General features: G+C 45.7%; 1 protein-coding gene across 1 annotated transcript in view; it reads right to left on the bottom strand.

Moving 5' to 3' along the window:
* Positions 1-292: 292 nt before the first annotated feature.
* NUAK1 (NUAK family kinase 1) overlaps positions 293-15,723 on the bottom strand; it is a 72,432-nt gene continuing 57,001 nt past the window's right edge. Inside the window, exons 5-7 of the mRNA XM_040234812.1 lie at positions 9,630-9,749; positions 7,757-7,889; positions 293-4,841 (exon numbers count right to left, since the gene is read on the bottom strand). Coding sequence (XP_040090746.1) covers positions 3,688-4,841; positions 7,757-7,889; positions 9,630-9,749 — 1,407 coding nt within the window. The 3' untranslated portion in view covers positions 293-3,687. The remainder of the gene's footprint in view (positions 4,842-7,756; positions 7,890-9,629; positions 9,750-15,723) is intronic.

The raw sequence follows: 15,723 nt of genomic DNA, 5'->3' as shown, positions 1-15,723 counted from the left end.
ATTTGTAAGCTATTGGGTAAGCCAGGGTGGGTCATTAAAACCTGGGAGGAGAAAGTACGGCTATGGAAACAGAATAAAATCGGACTGTGAGAAGGAGCAGAAAAGAGGGCCTGGATCCTACTTTTTCAATTCCTGGTTCCAACTGCACTGCCAGCTACATTTCCTCTTCTGAGAACTTTGAAGAAATTTCCCTTTTGTGCTTAAGCTAATGGGTGGGTTTCCGTTACTTAATACCCAATCTATCTCTTAACTAAGAGAAAAACAACCAAATAAAGATGCAAGTTTCCAGTTGAGTTCATGGCAATTTATTTAATTTAAAAATAAAAACAAACAAAAACAAAATCAGTTTCCAATGAAAATACAAACACTTTGGGTGGTTATCCAGCTTTTTTTTTAATCCCCTATAGGCTGCCCTGGGCTCAAACCAATCAAATGAATGAAAACCAATTTTGACTGGAGCCATAAAGCATGTTGCACCAATTAAATTACACCAATATATTATTATAATACCTTTGAAATGCCTTTCAGACCAATAAATAAAAAAAGACAAATTCAAATAAAAAAGTCAACTTTTTATTACCAAAAAAAAAAAAATAGAAATTAAATAAAAGTCACAACATGGATTAAAAAAAAATGTGCAGTCAAGTTTCTCTTTTTTTTTTTCTTCTAGGAATGATACCATGCCAGTAAATCCCTACAGAACATTTCCAGTTTGGCAATAAGCAGTCAGTCAGTCATTCACATTTGTACTCAAGACAACAGGCTTGGCCAACACTCACCTGAGTTTCACCCCAAAAGGTACTATTTGCCATCTGCAGAAGCAGCACCTTATAACAGGGATGGAAATTCAGAGAGCACTTGGCATTTTCATTTCACCTGGGGTCTTGAAGCACTTCCTGAAAACTGATCATGCCTTGAAATTTACCTGTAAAAAGAAGTATTAACACTACTCCTTTGGCAGATGTGTAAACTAAGACACTGAAAGGCCCACAGAGGCAAGAAAGGACCAGGAGAGCTGACTTCGAATCTCCTGCTTGGTCCACCAGGTCATCAAAGTGTCTCTCACTTGTAATTCCATGGAAATAAATCAAGCATGATTTCCTTGGCTGGAAGGGATGAGAGGACTTACTTAAGAAGGAAGGGAGCTGCTTTGTGGTCTTTTCCCTCTATTCCAAGTTTTTTCTTTCTTTTTTGAAAGGACAGAGTCAACATCATATCCAGAATCAGAGGATGTTAGCAGAATGTCAGAACTAGGCAGGGACTTGAGAGACCAGCTAATCCAGCCCTCGTTGAAGAGAAAACTCAGCCCCTGAAATACTGCAGGTGCCTAAGATCACCAGCAGACTAGGACTCAATGCAGTCTCTGCCTCTGAATGGAGAACTGTCTTTGCCACAATCCATTGTCTGGGTCTACTGAGAAAGAGAAAATAAATGTTTTCTCTTTTGGAGGCTAGGGATAGAATGACTTTCCTTAATAGTGTCACTTTTACTTAAAGATTATAAGGATGGAAAATACCAAACAGACACAATCACTTGGGCAAAAGGAAACTACATCAACCAGTAGGTAGATGTTATACCTAAGTCACACTGACAGCTACCAACTAGACAGGCTGCCATGCATGAGGGACCAGCAATGTGGCAGTATAGGCTGTCCAGAAAAGGTTGCATAAAGTGATACAAGGAAGAAGGAGCTTTAGAGGTTGGAGAATGCCCTCCACGCACCCACATACCCCATATACAATTTGCTAGCTATAGGGTTTTTTCCCTTTGAACCTATATTGGAGTTCAGGAAGGAGGTGGAATTGAATGAAAGGAAACCCACAAAGCTTCCCATATTACACTACTCAGCTCAACCCGAAGGGATGCACAAGCCAAAACCCCAGAGCTGGTGACAAGGGGAGAACTGGAGCCATCTCCTTTGGCAAAGGGCAGTTTCATTCTAATCAATGTTCTCAGGGTCTGAAGGTAAATTCCTTCTCATCTCCCATGTTGGTTTTCCCCCAAACATCCCCCAAGACTAGTTCTTAAATATCCAGGTGGCTTTCAGAAGTTGGCCATCTTGAAACAAGAGTTTCAATTAGCTGGGGCCAGTAGAATCTGAGGTCGTCCCAAACTCCCAAATATGACCATCAATCCCAAACTCAGTATCTGAAGATGTCCCATTGTGGGAGTGATGTCTTCTCACCTGCAGTCTGGGTGTCCAGAAGTTACATAAGTGAGTTATGTGACTTTTCAAGATAAGAGTCCTGTCACACCTCTCGTCTGCCTCCTCCAGAACCATCAGGAAAACGTCCAGGGAAATGTTCCCTCTCCCACTTTCTTCCTCCCAACCCCCTCTGCTCTTTCAGCAGCTTATTCATTTGAGTGGCTGGAACCTTTCCCTCAAAGTCTAGGAGTTCAAACCCATGACACAGGATACCTAGATTTGAGGGGGAAAACACCTTCTGCCTGACTTGACTTTCCTCCTTCAAATATCCCACCTACACACTAACTCCCAGAAGCAAACTCGCCTACCTCTGAGGATTCTACACTGAGTGGATGAGGAAACTGTTTACTGTGAGTAAATAAGGTAAACAGTTGAGTCAGTTACTCCTTTGGAGACTGTAGCCAGTATCACATCCAATTCAAAACATTCATGCAGGTGAGAATCCAGAAGGCAGCATTCCAGTTAATATTGAGACATTAAAGAAATTGACAAGTTGCCCCCTTGCTGGTATGGATCAATTTCCATTCATTTAGAAAGATGACAGAGGGTCTCGAGCACTGTTCTACACCACAGTTTTGACCTCTGACACCACCAACTTTCCCCCTGTCCACCCTTGGGAGGTTGTGCTGAAGAGCCAGGCAGACACTAGGAAAGAAGAGGCAGACAACAAGAAGCCAGACAATCACCATGGGCTGACTCTAAGTCCTTAGCAGTGTCCAGAGCATTCCTTCTCTGACCAAGGCCCTGTCTTCCATTCAAGGTAGAGTAGCAAATTAACAAATGCCCCACGGTGGCATAAAAGAGACGACATAGATCCCATGGGATCTACACTAACACTCCCAGGGCTTAGCCAGGTCAAGGATGACAACTACAAGGCATGAGTGCTACTGCACCCCTTCCCATCCCCATGACAGCCATTACTAATCAATCACAGCACTCCTTCCCACGGGGCTACTCAAACCAACGCATCCAGCAGCCCTTATCAATTGATCACTGATTCAAGCTCAGATAAATAAAATCGACATGCCTACCCTATGCAGTCAGACCAAGCCTGCTAATAACATGAGAGAGAGTAAGCTCTGAGTGATTTTGCAACAGATGGCTATAGTCTGTCCTGCCCTCCTCCAGAAGCATGTGGATGACTTCTAGAGAAATGCTTCCTCTCCCATATGCTCCCTCCCTATACTGGAAGTGCTGGCCAACACCACCTCCCCTGGACAGCTGGTCCCCTAGGAGATGCCATAAAGCAAAATGCCAATTAGGATCCCAATTCTAACTGGCAGTCAGCAGGACTGGCCAACTGCCCACCTCTCCCACATAGGCACTGACTCAGCTTTCAAATTTGGCCAAAGCCAAACAGCACCAATCCCTTTGTCAGTCTATTGTCATGGCCAGCAAAGAGGTAACCAGCTCCAAAGCCCAGTCATCATTCCCACTCCTCTCCCTCGTACCCACCCCACCCCACCCCTGCACCCCGGGAGCTAGTTGAGCTTGTTGCAGATCTCCAGCGCCTTCTTGTAGACCTGAGTGACGTCATCCATGTCTGTGAGGAGGGAGAAGCTGCTGTCTGCCAGCCGGTTCCGGTACCGCTTCAGGTACTGGGGCCGGGGCCGGTTCTGGAGCCCCTCAAAGTCCTGGATCTGGAGGAAATTCTCGGCAGAGACACAGCTGCGGATGCGCTGGCGGGTGGGGCGGTTCTCCTGCAAGTCGAGTAAGTCGAAGGAGTCGCTGGACAGGACGCTGTCATCGCTGATGACGCTGGAAGGCCGGCTGTAGCTCCGGGAGAGGCCCTCGGTGGGGACGCCCGGCTCTAGCAAGGATTCCAGTGTGGGCATTTCGGGGCTGGCCAGGGCCGGGTCCGTGGTTTCCACTGAGTACTTGCTGCTGTGCTTCAAGATGCCTTTCCTGCGACAGGAGAGGCTGTGGGATGGCACCCTGGCTGGGTCCGGGGGGCTGGGGGAGGGGATGCTGCTGCCCAGCCCATCATTACTGTCCAGCAGCTCCGAAGACTCGCTGCGCTCCGGGGACGAATAGTAACCTGATTCTCTCTGTTGGGTCTTTTTCAGGATGCCTTTCTTGGGCATCGTGACCGACTGTTTGGGGCTGAGTTTACCTGGTACTTCGGCCTCGGGGGGGCTTGGCAGGGGCACGGCAGTCCGGCACAAGTCCTGTTCCAGCTTGAAAGTGGGCGGTAAGGCCGGGCTGACGACGCCCTCGATGAAGCCAGTGCTGTGGGAGCGATGCTCGCTGTTGCTCCGCTTCTTCAGGATCCCTTTGGGCCGCTTGGAGCTCAGCTTGGATGGGCTCTCGGGCACCGAGTCCTGGCCAGACTGAGGGAAGTCATTCTCTTTCTTGGACTTCTTCAGCGACCGCTGACGCTCCAGCACGACCTCGGGGGCCCCAGGTTTGGCCAAGCCTTTTATTTTGGCTTCGGCTTCAGCCTGCAGCCCCGTGGAACGGTGGTGCCAGTCGATAATGCGGGCCAAGAGTGGGGACTCAGAGCTGTGAAGGGCATCACAGTCACAGACACTGCTCTTGTAGCCCCAGTTCACCCACCAGTGGTTGGCGATGTCCTCGATGGTGGCCCGGCGGTCGGGATTCACCATCAGCATCCACCGAATGAGGCCTCGAGCATCTATGGGACAAGAAGCAAAAGGAACAATACATTTTTTTGTTTATTTTTGGCCATGCCCTGTATGGCATGCAGGACCTTAGTTACTGGACCAGGGATCAAACCCATGCCCCTTGCCATGGAAGTGCAGAGCCCTAACCACTGGATCACCAGAGAATTCTAGGAACAATACATTTTATGGGAGCTTTGGGCTTTGCCACAGGGCTGACCCTCCAGGAGACACTCATTTGAGGAAAATCCAGAGGAAGCCCTAGTTCAGCCACACTGTGGAGCGGGCAGCTGCAGCCTTCCAGACTGGACATCAGAAAGCACCAGCCAGACTCAGAGCCACAGGCCAGGGGGCCGTCACAGCCTGGCATGCTTCTTCACACAGGTGACACAATGTCGAATTGCTGAGCTTTCCATCAACTCAGATCTTTATAAAATGGGGAAGACCAGGTAACCAGGAAAGAATCCAGGCCCAAGTCCAGGCAGGGCCCCACCATTCTTTTGGTGGGTATCATCTTACCAAAAGGGAAAACAGGTGTAGATTACCATGACTTTCTTTAGTTCTCCAAAGGTAGACTTATATAAATACACACTGCTCAGGTCATTGGGAAAGTATGTCAGCACAGAGAGGAAATTTTAGGGCTAAAATGGCAAAAAAAAAAAAAAAAAAGAGGCTTCTTATCAGAGAGGGAGAGATGGAGAGGTGCTCATAGCTGGCACACCTGGGCACTGAAAGGTACTGTGCTCAAGGCTGGCCTGAACCCCAGGGCCTCAGCCAGGCTGAGACCCACACCCAGCGCTCACCTCCTGTCCCTCTCTGATATAATCCACAGCCTACCCAGCTGTCAGATCAGAGAGCTGATCTCTATCTGCTATCCATTTATGGCCCGTCTGAAAAATTCCATTTGCAAATTTCTGCTGCCAAAGAATTAAGGGAAAGCCCCAAAGGGATGTTGAGGAGGCCACAGGAACCAACTGACTCTTGCAGCTTATAAATCACCTTTTAAGATCAAACTGTGCTTCCCCAGTGGGGGTTGAATTATATCCCAGGGAGGCGCCACCTCCCCTCTGCTACTTATGCAGCTAATGAGTAGCTGGCAGGGGCCTGGCAATGGTGCCGGGGGTGAGGCACACCTCTGTGCAGTAACAGGATGTTCATTCATTCGGTCAAGAAATAGTCTCTGGACCCCATAATGTGCCAGAAACTGTGTTGGCACCATTTGGCTACTGAGCCAAAAAGGCTACCATAGAGGTCACCCTGAATTTTCTCCAACAAACCCCACAGGTTGGCTCATTGAAAAATATATACAGATATATATGTGTGTATATCTATATCTATTTATATAAAATAAGTCAATGTTCATTATTCAGATTCTGTATTTATAAACTTGCCCACTCACTAAGCTGTACTGTAACCCCCAAATCAATACTCGGGGTGCTTTCCACAGAGGAGCAAAAAAGGAGTTGCCCCCACTGTGCATGTGTGTTCCCAGCTGAGCCAGAACCAGGCAACAAGGCACTGTCTTCTTGTTTCTGCTCCTGTGCTGGAAGTGTCCTTTTCATAACCCATTTAGTCCATGCGTTTCACACTGCTGCCCTTTTTGTTGGTGATCTCACTGTTGGAATGGCCCCCAAATGTGGTGCTGAAGTGCTGTCTGGTGATTGTAAGGGCAAGAAGATGGTGAGGCGCCATGCAGAGAGAATGTCAGGCAGGTATCAGGCAAGTGTCAGACAAGCTGCTCCCAGGCACGAACTAAAGTGCTGTTGGCTGTGAGTTTGATGTTCATGAATCAACAGTATAGTTTAAAAGAGGCACCTTTAAACAGAAATGTACATAAGACAAGGATATGGAGTGATCCGTTGACAAAAACGTTGTGACCAGAGGCTCACAGGAGTCGAGCCCTGTATCTCCCTAGGAGCAGTGGTTCAGTATTCGTGAATTCAGCATTCACAGCAACTTTACTGAATTGCTGCAAATAATGAGAATCAACTTGTGTGTGTGTGTGTGTGTGTGTGTGTACACACATGTAGGATGTGTGTATATGAAAGGTCTGTTAATTACATTCTAAAGTCGACTACGTGTACACACCCCTTCTATACCCACATGATGCTCTCCTGTCAAGAGGTGGAGCTTATGGCCTTGGTCACTTTGACTGATAAAACATGGCAGAAGTGACCTTATCTGGCTTCGAAGCAGACATTAAGACCTGGCAGCTACTTCTTCCTCCATCTTCGAGCCCTGAGCTGCTATGTAACAAGTCCAGGCTACCCCCTGGAGGGACAGAACTGAGGAGGCTGCTCATAGAGACAGCCCACACAGAGGGACCCCAAGGTGTCCCCACAATTGGCCCCAACCTCAGCTACCATCTGACTGCAACTGCAAGAGAAACCCCAGCCAGGCCAGAGGAGCTCTCGCCAATCCAGGGAACCAAGAGACATGGCTCATCGAAGTCATTTAAACCTTTGAGTTTGCTAGGAGGTGGGGGCAATGGGTCAAAGTTGTTCTCAGCCATGGTAACAAAACAACACCCATGTACCATACCCGCAGTGGGGCAAGGTGTGAAAAAGAGTAGTTGCCACCATCGTGCACTTAGAGTCTACCAAGGGAGTTTATGTCCACAGACTGGAAGGGATTTCATGTAATACCTTTTCCAAATTGTGCACCAATAGCAGAAAACAGAATCTAAACAGGGTAAGAGCCTTGCCCAAGTTTGCACAGCAAGCAAAGGACTCTTAGCCTGCTCTGTAGAACTACTGGTCTGCAGGTACCACAGTGTAAAAGTTTGGGGAAAGCGGACTAACAAGTCAGCTCAGCAAAGATCTGGGGAGAAGAGGAACAGCAGGTGTCTTCCTTACAGACATCGACACAAAAGTGGGGTATGTGAGCTGGCCCCGCCCGGCCCGGCCGCTGGCCGTCCACAGGTGCGCACCTGAGGGCTGCGTGGGTTCCCGATATTCACCACTGCTGATCTGCCGGATGAGGTTCTTGTGATCGAAACCATCAAAGGGCATCGTTCCGTAAACAAGAGTGTAAAGCAGTACGCCCAGGGCCCAGCTGTCCACCTGAAGCAGAGAGAGACAGGACAAGTAGATTCCCTTCCCAAACATCAGCATCACAGACCATGAGCAGCCACCCACAACGACCCCAGGAAGGGAATTTAGCACCTGGCAGCCAGATTCCCACCATGGCCTGACACCTGATAGGCAGTGCACCTGGGGCCTGCTTCAGAGCCTGACTTTTCCATTTCAAACAGTCCTAATACATAGAACTTTCTTCAATAGATGATCTTCTTTGATCCTCACTATAATCTGGGGAAACAGGTAGGGCCCTGCATTATTTTCAGCCCCATTTGACAGATGAGGCCCAAGGGAGTTAAATGGTTTCTCCGGAGACGCCCCATCCCAGTGATGGAGGTTAGACGGGAACACGGGTCTCTGGACTCCTTATTCAGGAATCCTGCAGCTTCTTCAAATGGCTCAGAGGCTGCAAACCCAAATGGCTACAAGAGCCAAGCAGGCAACAAACATGAACAAGGCAAGAGACAAGGTGGGGTTGAAGAGACAAGTGTTGGTTTGAAGGCAAACTGTGGAGGGCAGTCACCCATCTTAAGCACGCAGCCTCCGCTGGCTAGTGGGTGCCACTTAGTCAAACAGGCCCAGCACTATTAGAGCCTTTGGTTTTTCAAGAGAAGTCAGAAAACAGCCTTTTATGTGAAATAGCCCGTTGATTAAATGTTTGTTCACTTTTTTAGAAAGACTAACGTGGCCAAATAAAGTATGCTTGCTGGCCAGATCACAGGCTGCCAGCTTGTAACCTCGGAAACAGACCATCAGCGATCACAGGAGCATTCGTTATCTATGATAAATTTAGTGTCGAGTTTCTGCAGTTTTGTAAATTGGATCCTAGGCTCCTCCCTTACATTCTTATTTTAGAAAGACTTTACTGCAGTTGATGGATGTTCTTGGCATCCATCTCTCTACCCTCTTGCCCTGCCCCTAAACACTCTCAAACAGATAAATATTTGGAAGAAAACATTTCAATCCACTGAATGGCTGCTATTTAAAGGATCCTAAGTAGATGACTCTTTCTGCAAATAGAACTATCTTTCGAAAAATGAGTAATCAGTCACAACTCACCCATTTTCAAAAGGACATTCTCACATACACGTCTTTTATTGGCCCTGATAAGTTTAGGCATATAGAGAGATGCATTTCTCATGAGTCAGAAGATGCAATTAAAATGTATTTCCTTAATCAAAAATACATGCTGTCCAAAATGCATGCAAAAAGATTCACTGCAGAGTGAGAGTTTGCTCTCTGTTTTGCCTGTTTGTTATAATAGGGAAAAACTAAAAACAATCTGTCTAAAGCTAGGTAAGTGATTAAATTATGGTATATGCATAAAATAAGTGTGTCATCACTAAAAACCATGTTTTTAATAACAAATTTAGAAAATATGACAATTTTAAGTTAATAAAAGGTGAGATATACATGTATATAGTGATCTCAACTATTTGAAATATGAGATCTACACTGGGCGGGGGGAACTCTTTTTAAAAATCACATAAATATTAAGTGGTTATCTCTCATGGGGAAATTGGAGGCAACTTTACTTTCTCTTTTAGGCTTTTCTGGATTTTTCTTCCAGATATATATCTGCACACATATATATTATGGCTTTTATAATCATATAAGGTTTTGCTTGCTTGCTTTTATGGGGTTTTTTTTTTTATAAAGTATTCCTAGGTTAAGTTCCTTCCTTCCCTCAAGCCCCCCACCTTACACACCAGGCAAGCTGCTTACCTCTGGCCCTCGGTAAGGCCTCCCATTGACAATTTCAGGAGAGGCGTAGAGTGGGCTCCCACAGAACGTTTGCAAGAACTTGTCCTTCTGGTACAGGTTGGAAAGCCCAAAGTCCGCAATCTACAAAGAGAAGTGAGACCCAGAGAGCCTGTTAGCACTGCAGTCACTGTCTGCACTAGCTCCGCTCACACCTCCCAGACTGGAGCATCTGAGGTGTCCCTGGCTGGCTCTGCCAGCTGTGTTGGGTCGTCCTCTGCTCTCCAGCCCTGAGCTTTCACAGAAGGACCAGTTTATACAACTGGGCCTGTGACTCCCGACTGCGGTGCTTGGCACCCATTGCGTGGTCTATTAAAATCACTCTGTGCAAGGACTCTCTTCTCACATCAGTAAAGATGTGCCCTGAGAAATACCCACAGAATCACAGGCTTGGTGTTTCTGATGAACACTAAAGTGTACAGTTACTACTCTGAGAACTGTCTGCAGCCTACCAAAAATCTCACGGCATCCATCCATGTGGTATCTGCACCTACCTGTGCACGGGACATCACCTACACACTGATCAGAACTGTGTGGTGCTCACCTTGGAACCCTAGATGAAATGGACCCAGAGCACCGGGCTCTGTGTCACCACAGTGCAGCCCACACTCCACCACCAGCCATCTGTGTGCCATGGAGCAGGGTCACTTAGCCACTCTGAGCCTCAGTCTACCTACAAGAAAATGCAAACCCATCATCCCTATCGTGTTCTAGATTGCAGAACTATTGTGAGAATGGTAAGAAAAAAATTAATCAAGGTGAGATTGTGAAGGCCAAGGTGCTTTGTAACTTTCAAGTCTTTAGAGTCCAGCCAAATGTTTTTCTTAACCTTGCTTCTCTTGTATCACACACCCCTTGGAATCACTCTCTTCTCCTTTGGTTTCTAGAAGTGTTTTATTATCCTTCACAGCAGTGCTCTTCTGTGTGTTTGTGTGTGCACCTATTCATATATACATATAAGGTATATATGTTACATGTATACACATATTGTCACATACATATGTATATTATGCATGTATGAATTATCACATATATTCATATATACTACATATGTACATATAAATTTGTATATACATATATCCTGACATATACATAAGTATGTAGTATATATAAGGTCATATATACTATATACTACTTATGTGTGTATGTATACGTCAGGACACATATATATACAAATATACATATACATATATATATAAATTCACCTTGCATACTAGGTTGAGTCCCCCGAGTCAGGTGGCAGGTTCCACATCCACCCCTCATCTTTGTATCATCCACTGCTTAGCCCCTGTCCTCACCCAAGAAACACCTGTCACCAGAATAGGCCTTATATTTTGAAAAGCACAAGAAAATTAGTAGATAATACAAAATAATAATAATAAACTTAGTTACCACTTATTGAACAACCTCCAGTTATTAGGCTCTGTTCTAAGCACCTTAGTACCTTACACTCGCAAATCTAATCCTATCTAAAATCCCATTTACACAACAATGTGAATGTATTTCATGCCACTGAATGGTACATCTAAAAATATTGAAAATGGAAGATTTGACATTATGGACGTTTTATCACAATTTTTTAAAAACCCACTGAACAGATGAGGAAACTGAGATTTAAGAAAATTAGGGTATTCATCTCAGGAGAGCTAACCAGCAAGTGACAATGTAAACCAGGTGTCTCTAAAGGTTCAAATCGCTGCCTTTTGTGCTACCTATGGGCAATCTGCAAATTTCAGCCAGTCTAAGACAGCCTTCCATGCTGAGCCTCTGAGGACTTCTGCCCTACCCTACACGCATTTCCACTGGAGGCTTATAAACAGGATGAGTGATTTCATCCATCCAGCTGAGGCTCTGAATGCAGCGCCAAGAAGCCAGTTTTGTAAAGTTGCCCCAAATAATGGAATGGCACAGAAAGCAGTTGGCACATAACCGCACTCAGAAAATGCATTCTCGGGACTCAGATTGCATTTAATTGCCTTGAATTTCACTTTCTTATCAAGGCCCCTCCCTGCCTGGCTTGCAGGAAGATGGTTAGAAGCTTTTTGAAGTATGCCCTGTCAATCAGGACACGAAGGGACCAGCTGCAGCCCTGGAACATTCCAAGAAGTTGGCTAAGGCAGGAGCCGACACAGCACTATGAATGCTGGTGGCATCTGGGGCACTGCATGAGCTTCCAAACACACACACACACACACACACACACGAGACACCCACCACCACTACGTGCAAATCCCCACATGCACACCCGAGTGCTCCAAGTCTAGGCATCCTTGCTTTCTTTGTAGCCCTTCTGAGAAGCGTGTTTATGTTATGTCCCACTCCCATCCTTACAGACTGATGTCTATCAGCCTCTCCCAGTAAAACTGTCATTGCTGCTGACATAAAATTAATAGAAATCTAGATTAGTCCAAGTTCCTGGCACTTCAACGGAAAAGCAATATTAATCAACACATACACTTTTCCATCTTTGAGCCACTGAAACTTGGGCTGCAGCTCTAAAATTCCACACTGCATGGAGCGTATAACAACAATAAGACAGGGAATGGCCACTGGTTATAAAACTTCTCAAAGTCTCCATTTTTCACCTGTAAAATGGAGGTAGGAATAGTATTCAACCCCACAATATCATGGTGAAAATTAAATGACATAATGTATGTCCCAATTACCATTTTAAGCATTTTTACAAAGTTGGAGCTCAAATACATGTCCCCCCTTTAAATCCACATAGGTAACTTGATTAGCTTCATTATACTCAAAGCAATACTGGTTTTCCCTTGGAAGTAATTATGTAAGGTTTCTTTTTCAAATACATAAGATTTTTTAAGTGAATTGAACTCAAAAAAATATGAAAGTGAAATAGCACAGAAGATACTAGAAAAAGGCAAAATCCATAAAGAGAATGAAATAAAAGATATTTGGAAATTTGGGGAAATGATTATTTTAAACATAATAAAACAAAAAAGAATCCCAGAAATGGTTCCAACCTGAAAAAGTCATAATGGAACTAGTCCTGCCCCCTGCTCTGGAAGTGAAGCACATGGTTAGAGGACTTAAGAGGATAATGTATAAAATAGTGAGAACCACTGTACAGCCCAGGGAACTCCACTCAGTGCATTGTGGTTACCTGAATGGAAAGTCCAAAAGGGAAGGGGTATATGTACATGTATGACTGATTCATTTTGCTGGACAGTAGAAACTAACACAACCTTCTAAACCAACTATACTCGGGTAAAAATCAATTTAAAAAAGAAGACTCTCTGCTGAAGATCAGACAGAGGATCCATGTGAACACTAGGTTCTGAAAGACTCTCTGTAGCAGAACATCAGTTGTGTATTGAGACTGACTCTCCACCAAGGAGGCATTGGGTTTTGCTTTCAAAGTTGTATTTTGCTGACACACTGGTAAGCTTTGGAGGAAGGTAACCACTTTGCATTTGTACTGCTAATGGACTGCTGCTCTGCCCTGTTCGGAATCACCTCTGTTAAGTTCAGCCTGAACTCTGAAAAAGACGTCAACGCTCATGTCCTTAATTTCTGGAGTTTTGTTGTTTTCTAAAGGTGTGCCCTGCTGGATGAAAATCAGAGACACAAACTGGAAAATGATTATACACATTTCAAAAGAATTAGCCTTGCTACAATATGGATGAACCTTGAAAACACTATTTGCCCAAGTGAAACAGCCCGGACACAAATGGATAAATATTACATGATTCCACTTATGTGAGGTACTTAAGAGGAGTCAAGTTCATCAAGAAGCAGAGATGCCAGGATCGGACTCTGGCTGCAGGGTCAGGGGTGTGGAAATGGGGAGTTCCTGTTGAATGGGAACAGAGTTTCAGTTTGGGAAGATGTTAAAAGTTCTGGAGGTGGATGGAAGTGGTGGTTGCAAAACAATGTGACTGTACTTAACGTTACTGAACTGAAAACCTAAAAATGCTAAACTTTATGTTACATACATTTTACCACCATTGTTTTAAAGATTATTGTGAGTAATCCCTGGGAGTTCACCCAGTGAAAAAGGAAGTACTGGCTTGCTGATGGTTAACCTCTGGGAAAGAAAGTTGATGTTGATAACATAAGCTATGGTCAGACAGTAACTGCACTGGCCAGATGAGAGATTGTGGAGCCAGAAGAACCTGGAGCTAGCCTTAGACTTGGCACGGCCAGGTGATGTGGGAACTGCCACCAATTTCCTCATCAGCAAAACAGGAATAATAGCAGAACCCACCTCTAAAGCTGTTGTGAGGATTAAAGACATGTATGTAAAGCCCTGCAATAGCCCTAGTACTGGCCAACTCTATAAACGACAGCCATTAGGATAATGCCAATGGTTTGGTTTACTTAACAACTGTTTGCTCAGAGTCCACCAAAGAGCCAAGAGAAATGATTAACATCCATTTCCAAACTAAGCATGTCCAGCCTCACAGAGGCTGCATCATATGATGGGAAAAGCAAGGGATGCTGGGTTTGAGTGTTTGAGCTCGAATCCTGGCCTCGCCACCTACCAGCTGGGAACCCATTGGAAACCGAGGCTCCCAGGCCCCACCCAGAGCCTACAGTGTCAGCGTCTGCACTGTCACAAGATCCTCAGGGGATTTGCTGCATGTCAGCCACTCTGACCCTGGGTTCCTTCAACGTAAGTTAGAGGATGATGGTTATGATGTAACCTACCTCACAGGGCTGATATGAAATCAAATGAATTGGTAGATATTAAGTGCCTTAAACCATGTCTTATACATAGCAGGCCTTCAGTCAATGTTAGCGATCACTACTTCCAACTGAGTCTTGTTTCCTTTGCTGGAAAAGAGAATTGCAACAGCCCCAACCACATGCTATTGTGAAAGGCAAAATCAGACTAAATGAGAAAATCATATAACAGCAGCATTGCTACACAACAGTCGCCATTGTGTGAGTGTAAATTCTCACACCAACCCTAGGTGCCAGGTACCACTGTTATCCCCATTTTGCAGACGAGGAAGCTGAGGCCAAGGGAAGGAACGTGGCTAGACTGAGATGTGGGTGAAGAGCTGCGCTGGCTGTAAAGCTCCACATAAAGGGGAGTTATGGCTCTCGGGGGGTAAGGAGGACATGGGCTCTCTATGTCACTCTTCGGGAAGACACACTCCATAGCTCTCTTGGAACCTGGAGTTCACTACTGTGGCTCTTCCCATGACAGCCTTGCTCGAGTTGTCCCAGAGTGAAGGTAGGGAGTGAACCGGTGAGCAGGAGTAAGTGGGCTTGGCTTCTATCTTAAGATCTAAGATCACACCTCCTCCCGAGATAGACAGGAAATGATGCACCCCAAGCCATCTGGGGAAGCTCCATGAAGCAGCTTCTCAGGGAGGCGCGTTCAACCATGGTTTCCCCATACAGCTGCTCTGGCCACAGCCACCATCGGCACTTGGAGGGTTTCCCCTGCTGTCTGCAGGCCGCCTACACACAACGTCAGGCAGCTGAAGCAAGAACGCTTGTAAGTGTGAGGATGCACTGTTGGATTTAGGGCAAATTTGGGTGGGAGAGTTAGAGAATTTATCAGGTGCCTGGTCTTCACAGTCGAACAGCCCTTAGGATGGTAGCCAGCCCCACTGCTTATCAGCTATGGGAGCCTCATCTGTCAAATGGTGGTAATCAGAACCACCTTAGTGGAGGCATTCTCAGAACCAAATGAAATAAGACATGTGGAAGCTCTGCCACAGGGTTCTGGCCTCTAGCAGGGGCTCAGAAAAGGTTATTTTCCTAGTCTAGCCTCCATGACTTGCCCTATTCCTGTGTTTACTGCTTCTTCCCCTTGGAAGGTCATCATCACATTGGGCTTCCCTGGTAGCTCAGCTGGTAAAGAATCCACCTGCAGTGCAGAAGGCCTGGATTCAGTCTCTGGGTTGGGAGGATCCCCTGGAGAAGAGAACAGCTACCCACTCCAGTACTCTGGCCTGGAGAATTGCATGGACTGTAAAGAGTCACAAAGAGTCAGACACAACTGAGAGACTTTCACTTTTTGTTTCACCCCTTGGAAGGCTGTCATCATATTCCTTTCTATTGAACTCCTACTTATCCATCA

Source organism: Oryx dammah, unplaced genomic scaffold (assembly GCF_014754425.2).
Source record: "Oryx dammah isolate SB20612 unplaced genomic scaffold, SCBI_Odam_1.1 HiC_scaffold_29, whole genome shotgun sequence".
Taxonomy (NCBI): Eukaryota; Metazoa; Chordata; class Mammalia; order Artiodactyla; family Bovidae; genus Oryx; species Oryx dammah.
This window is presented reverse-complemented; position numbering and strand designations above follow the sequence as displayed.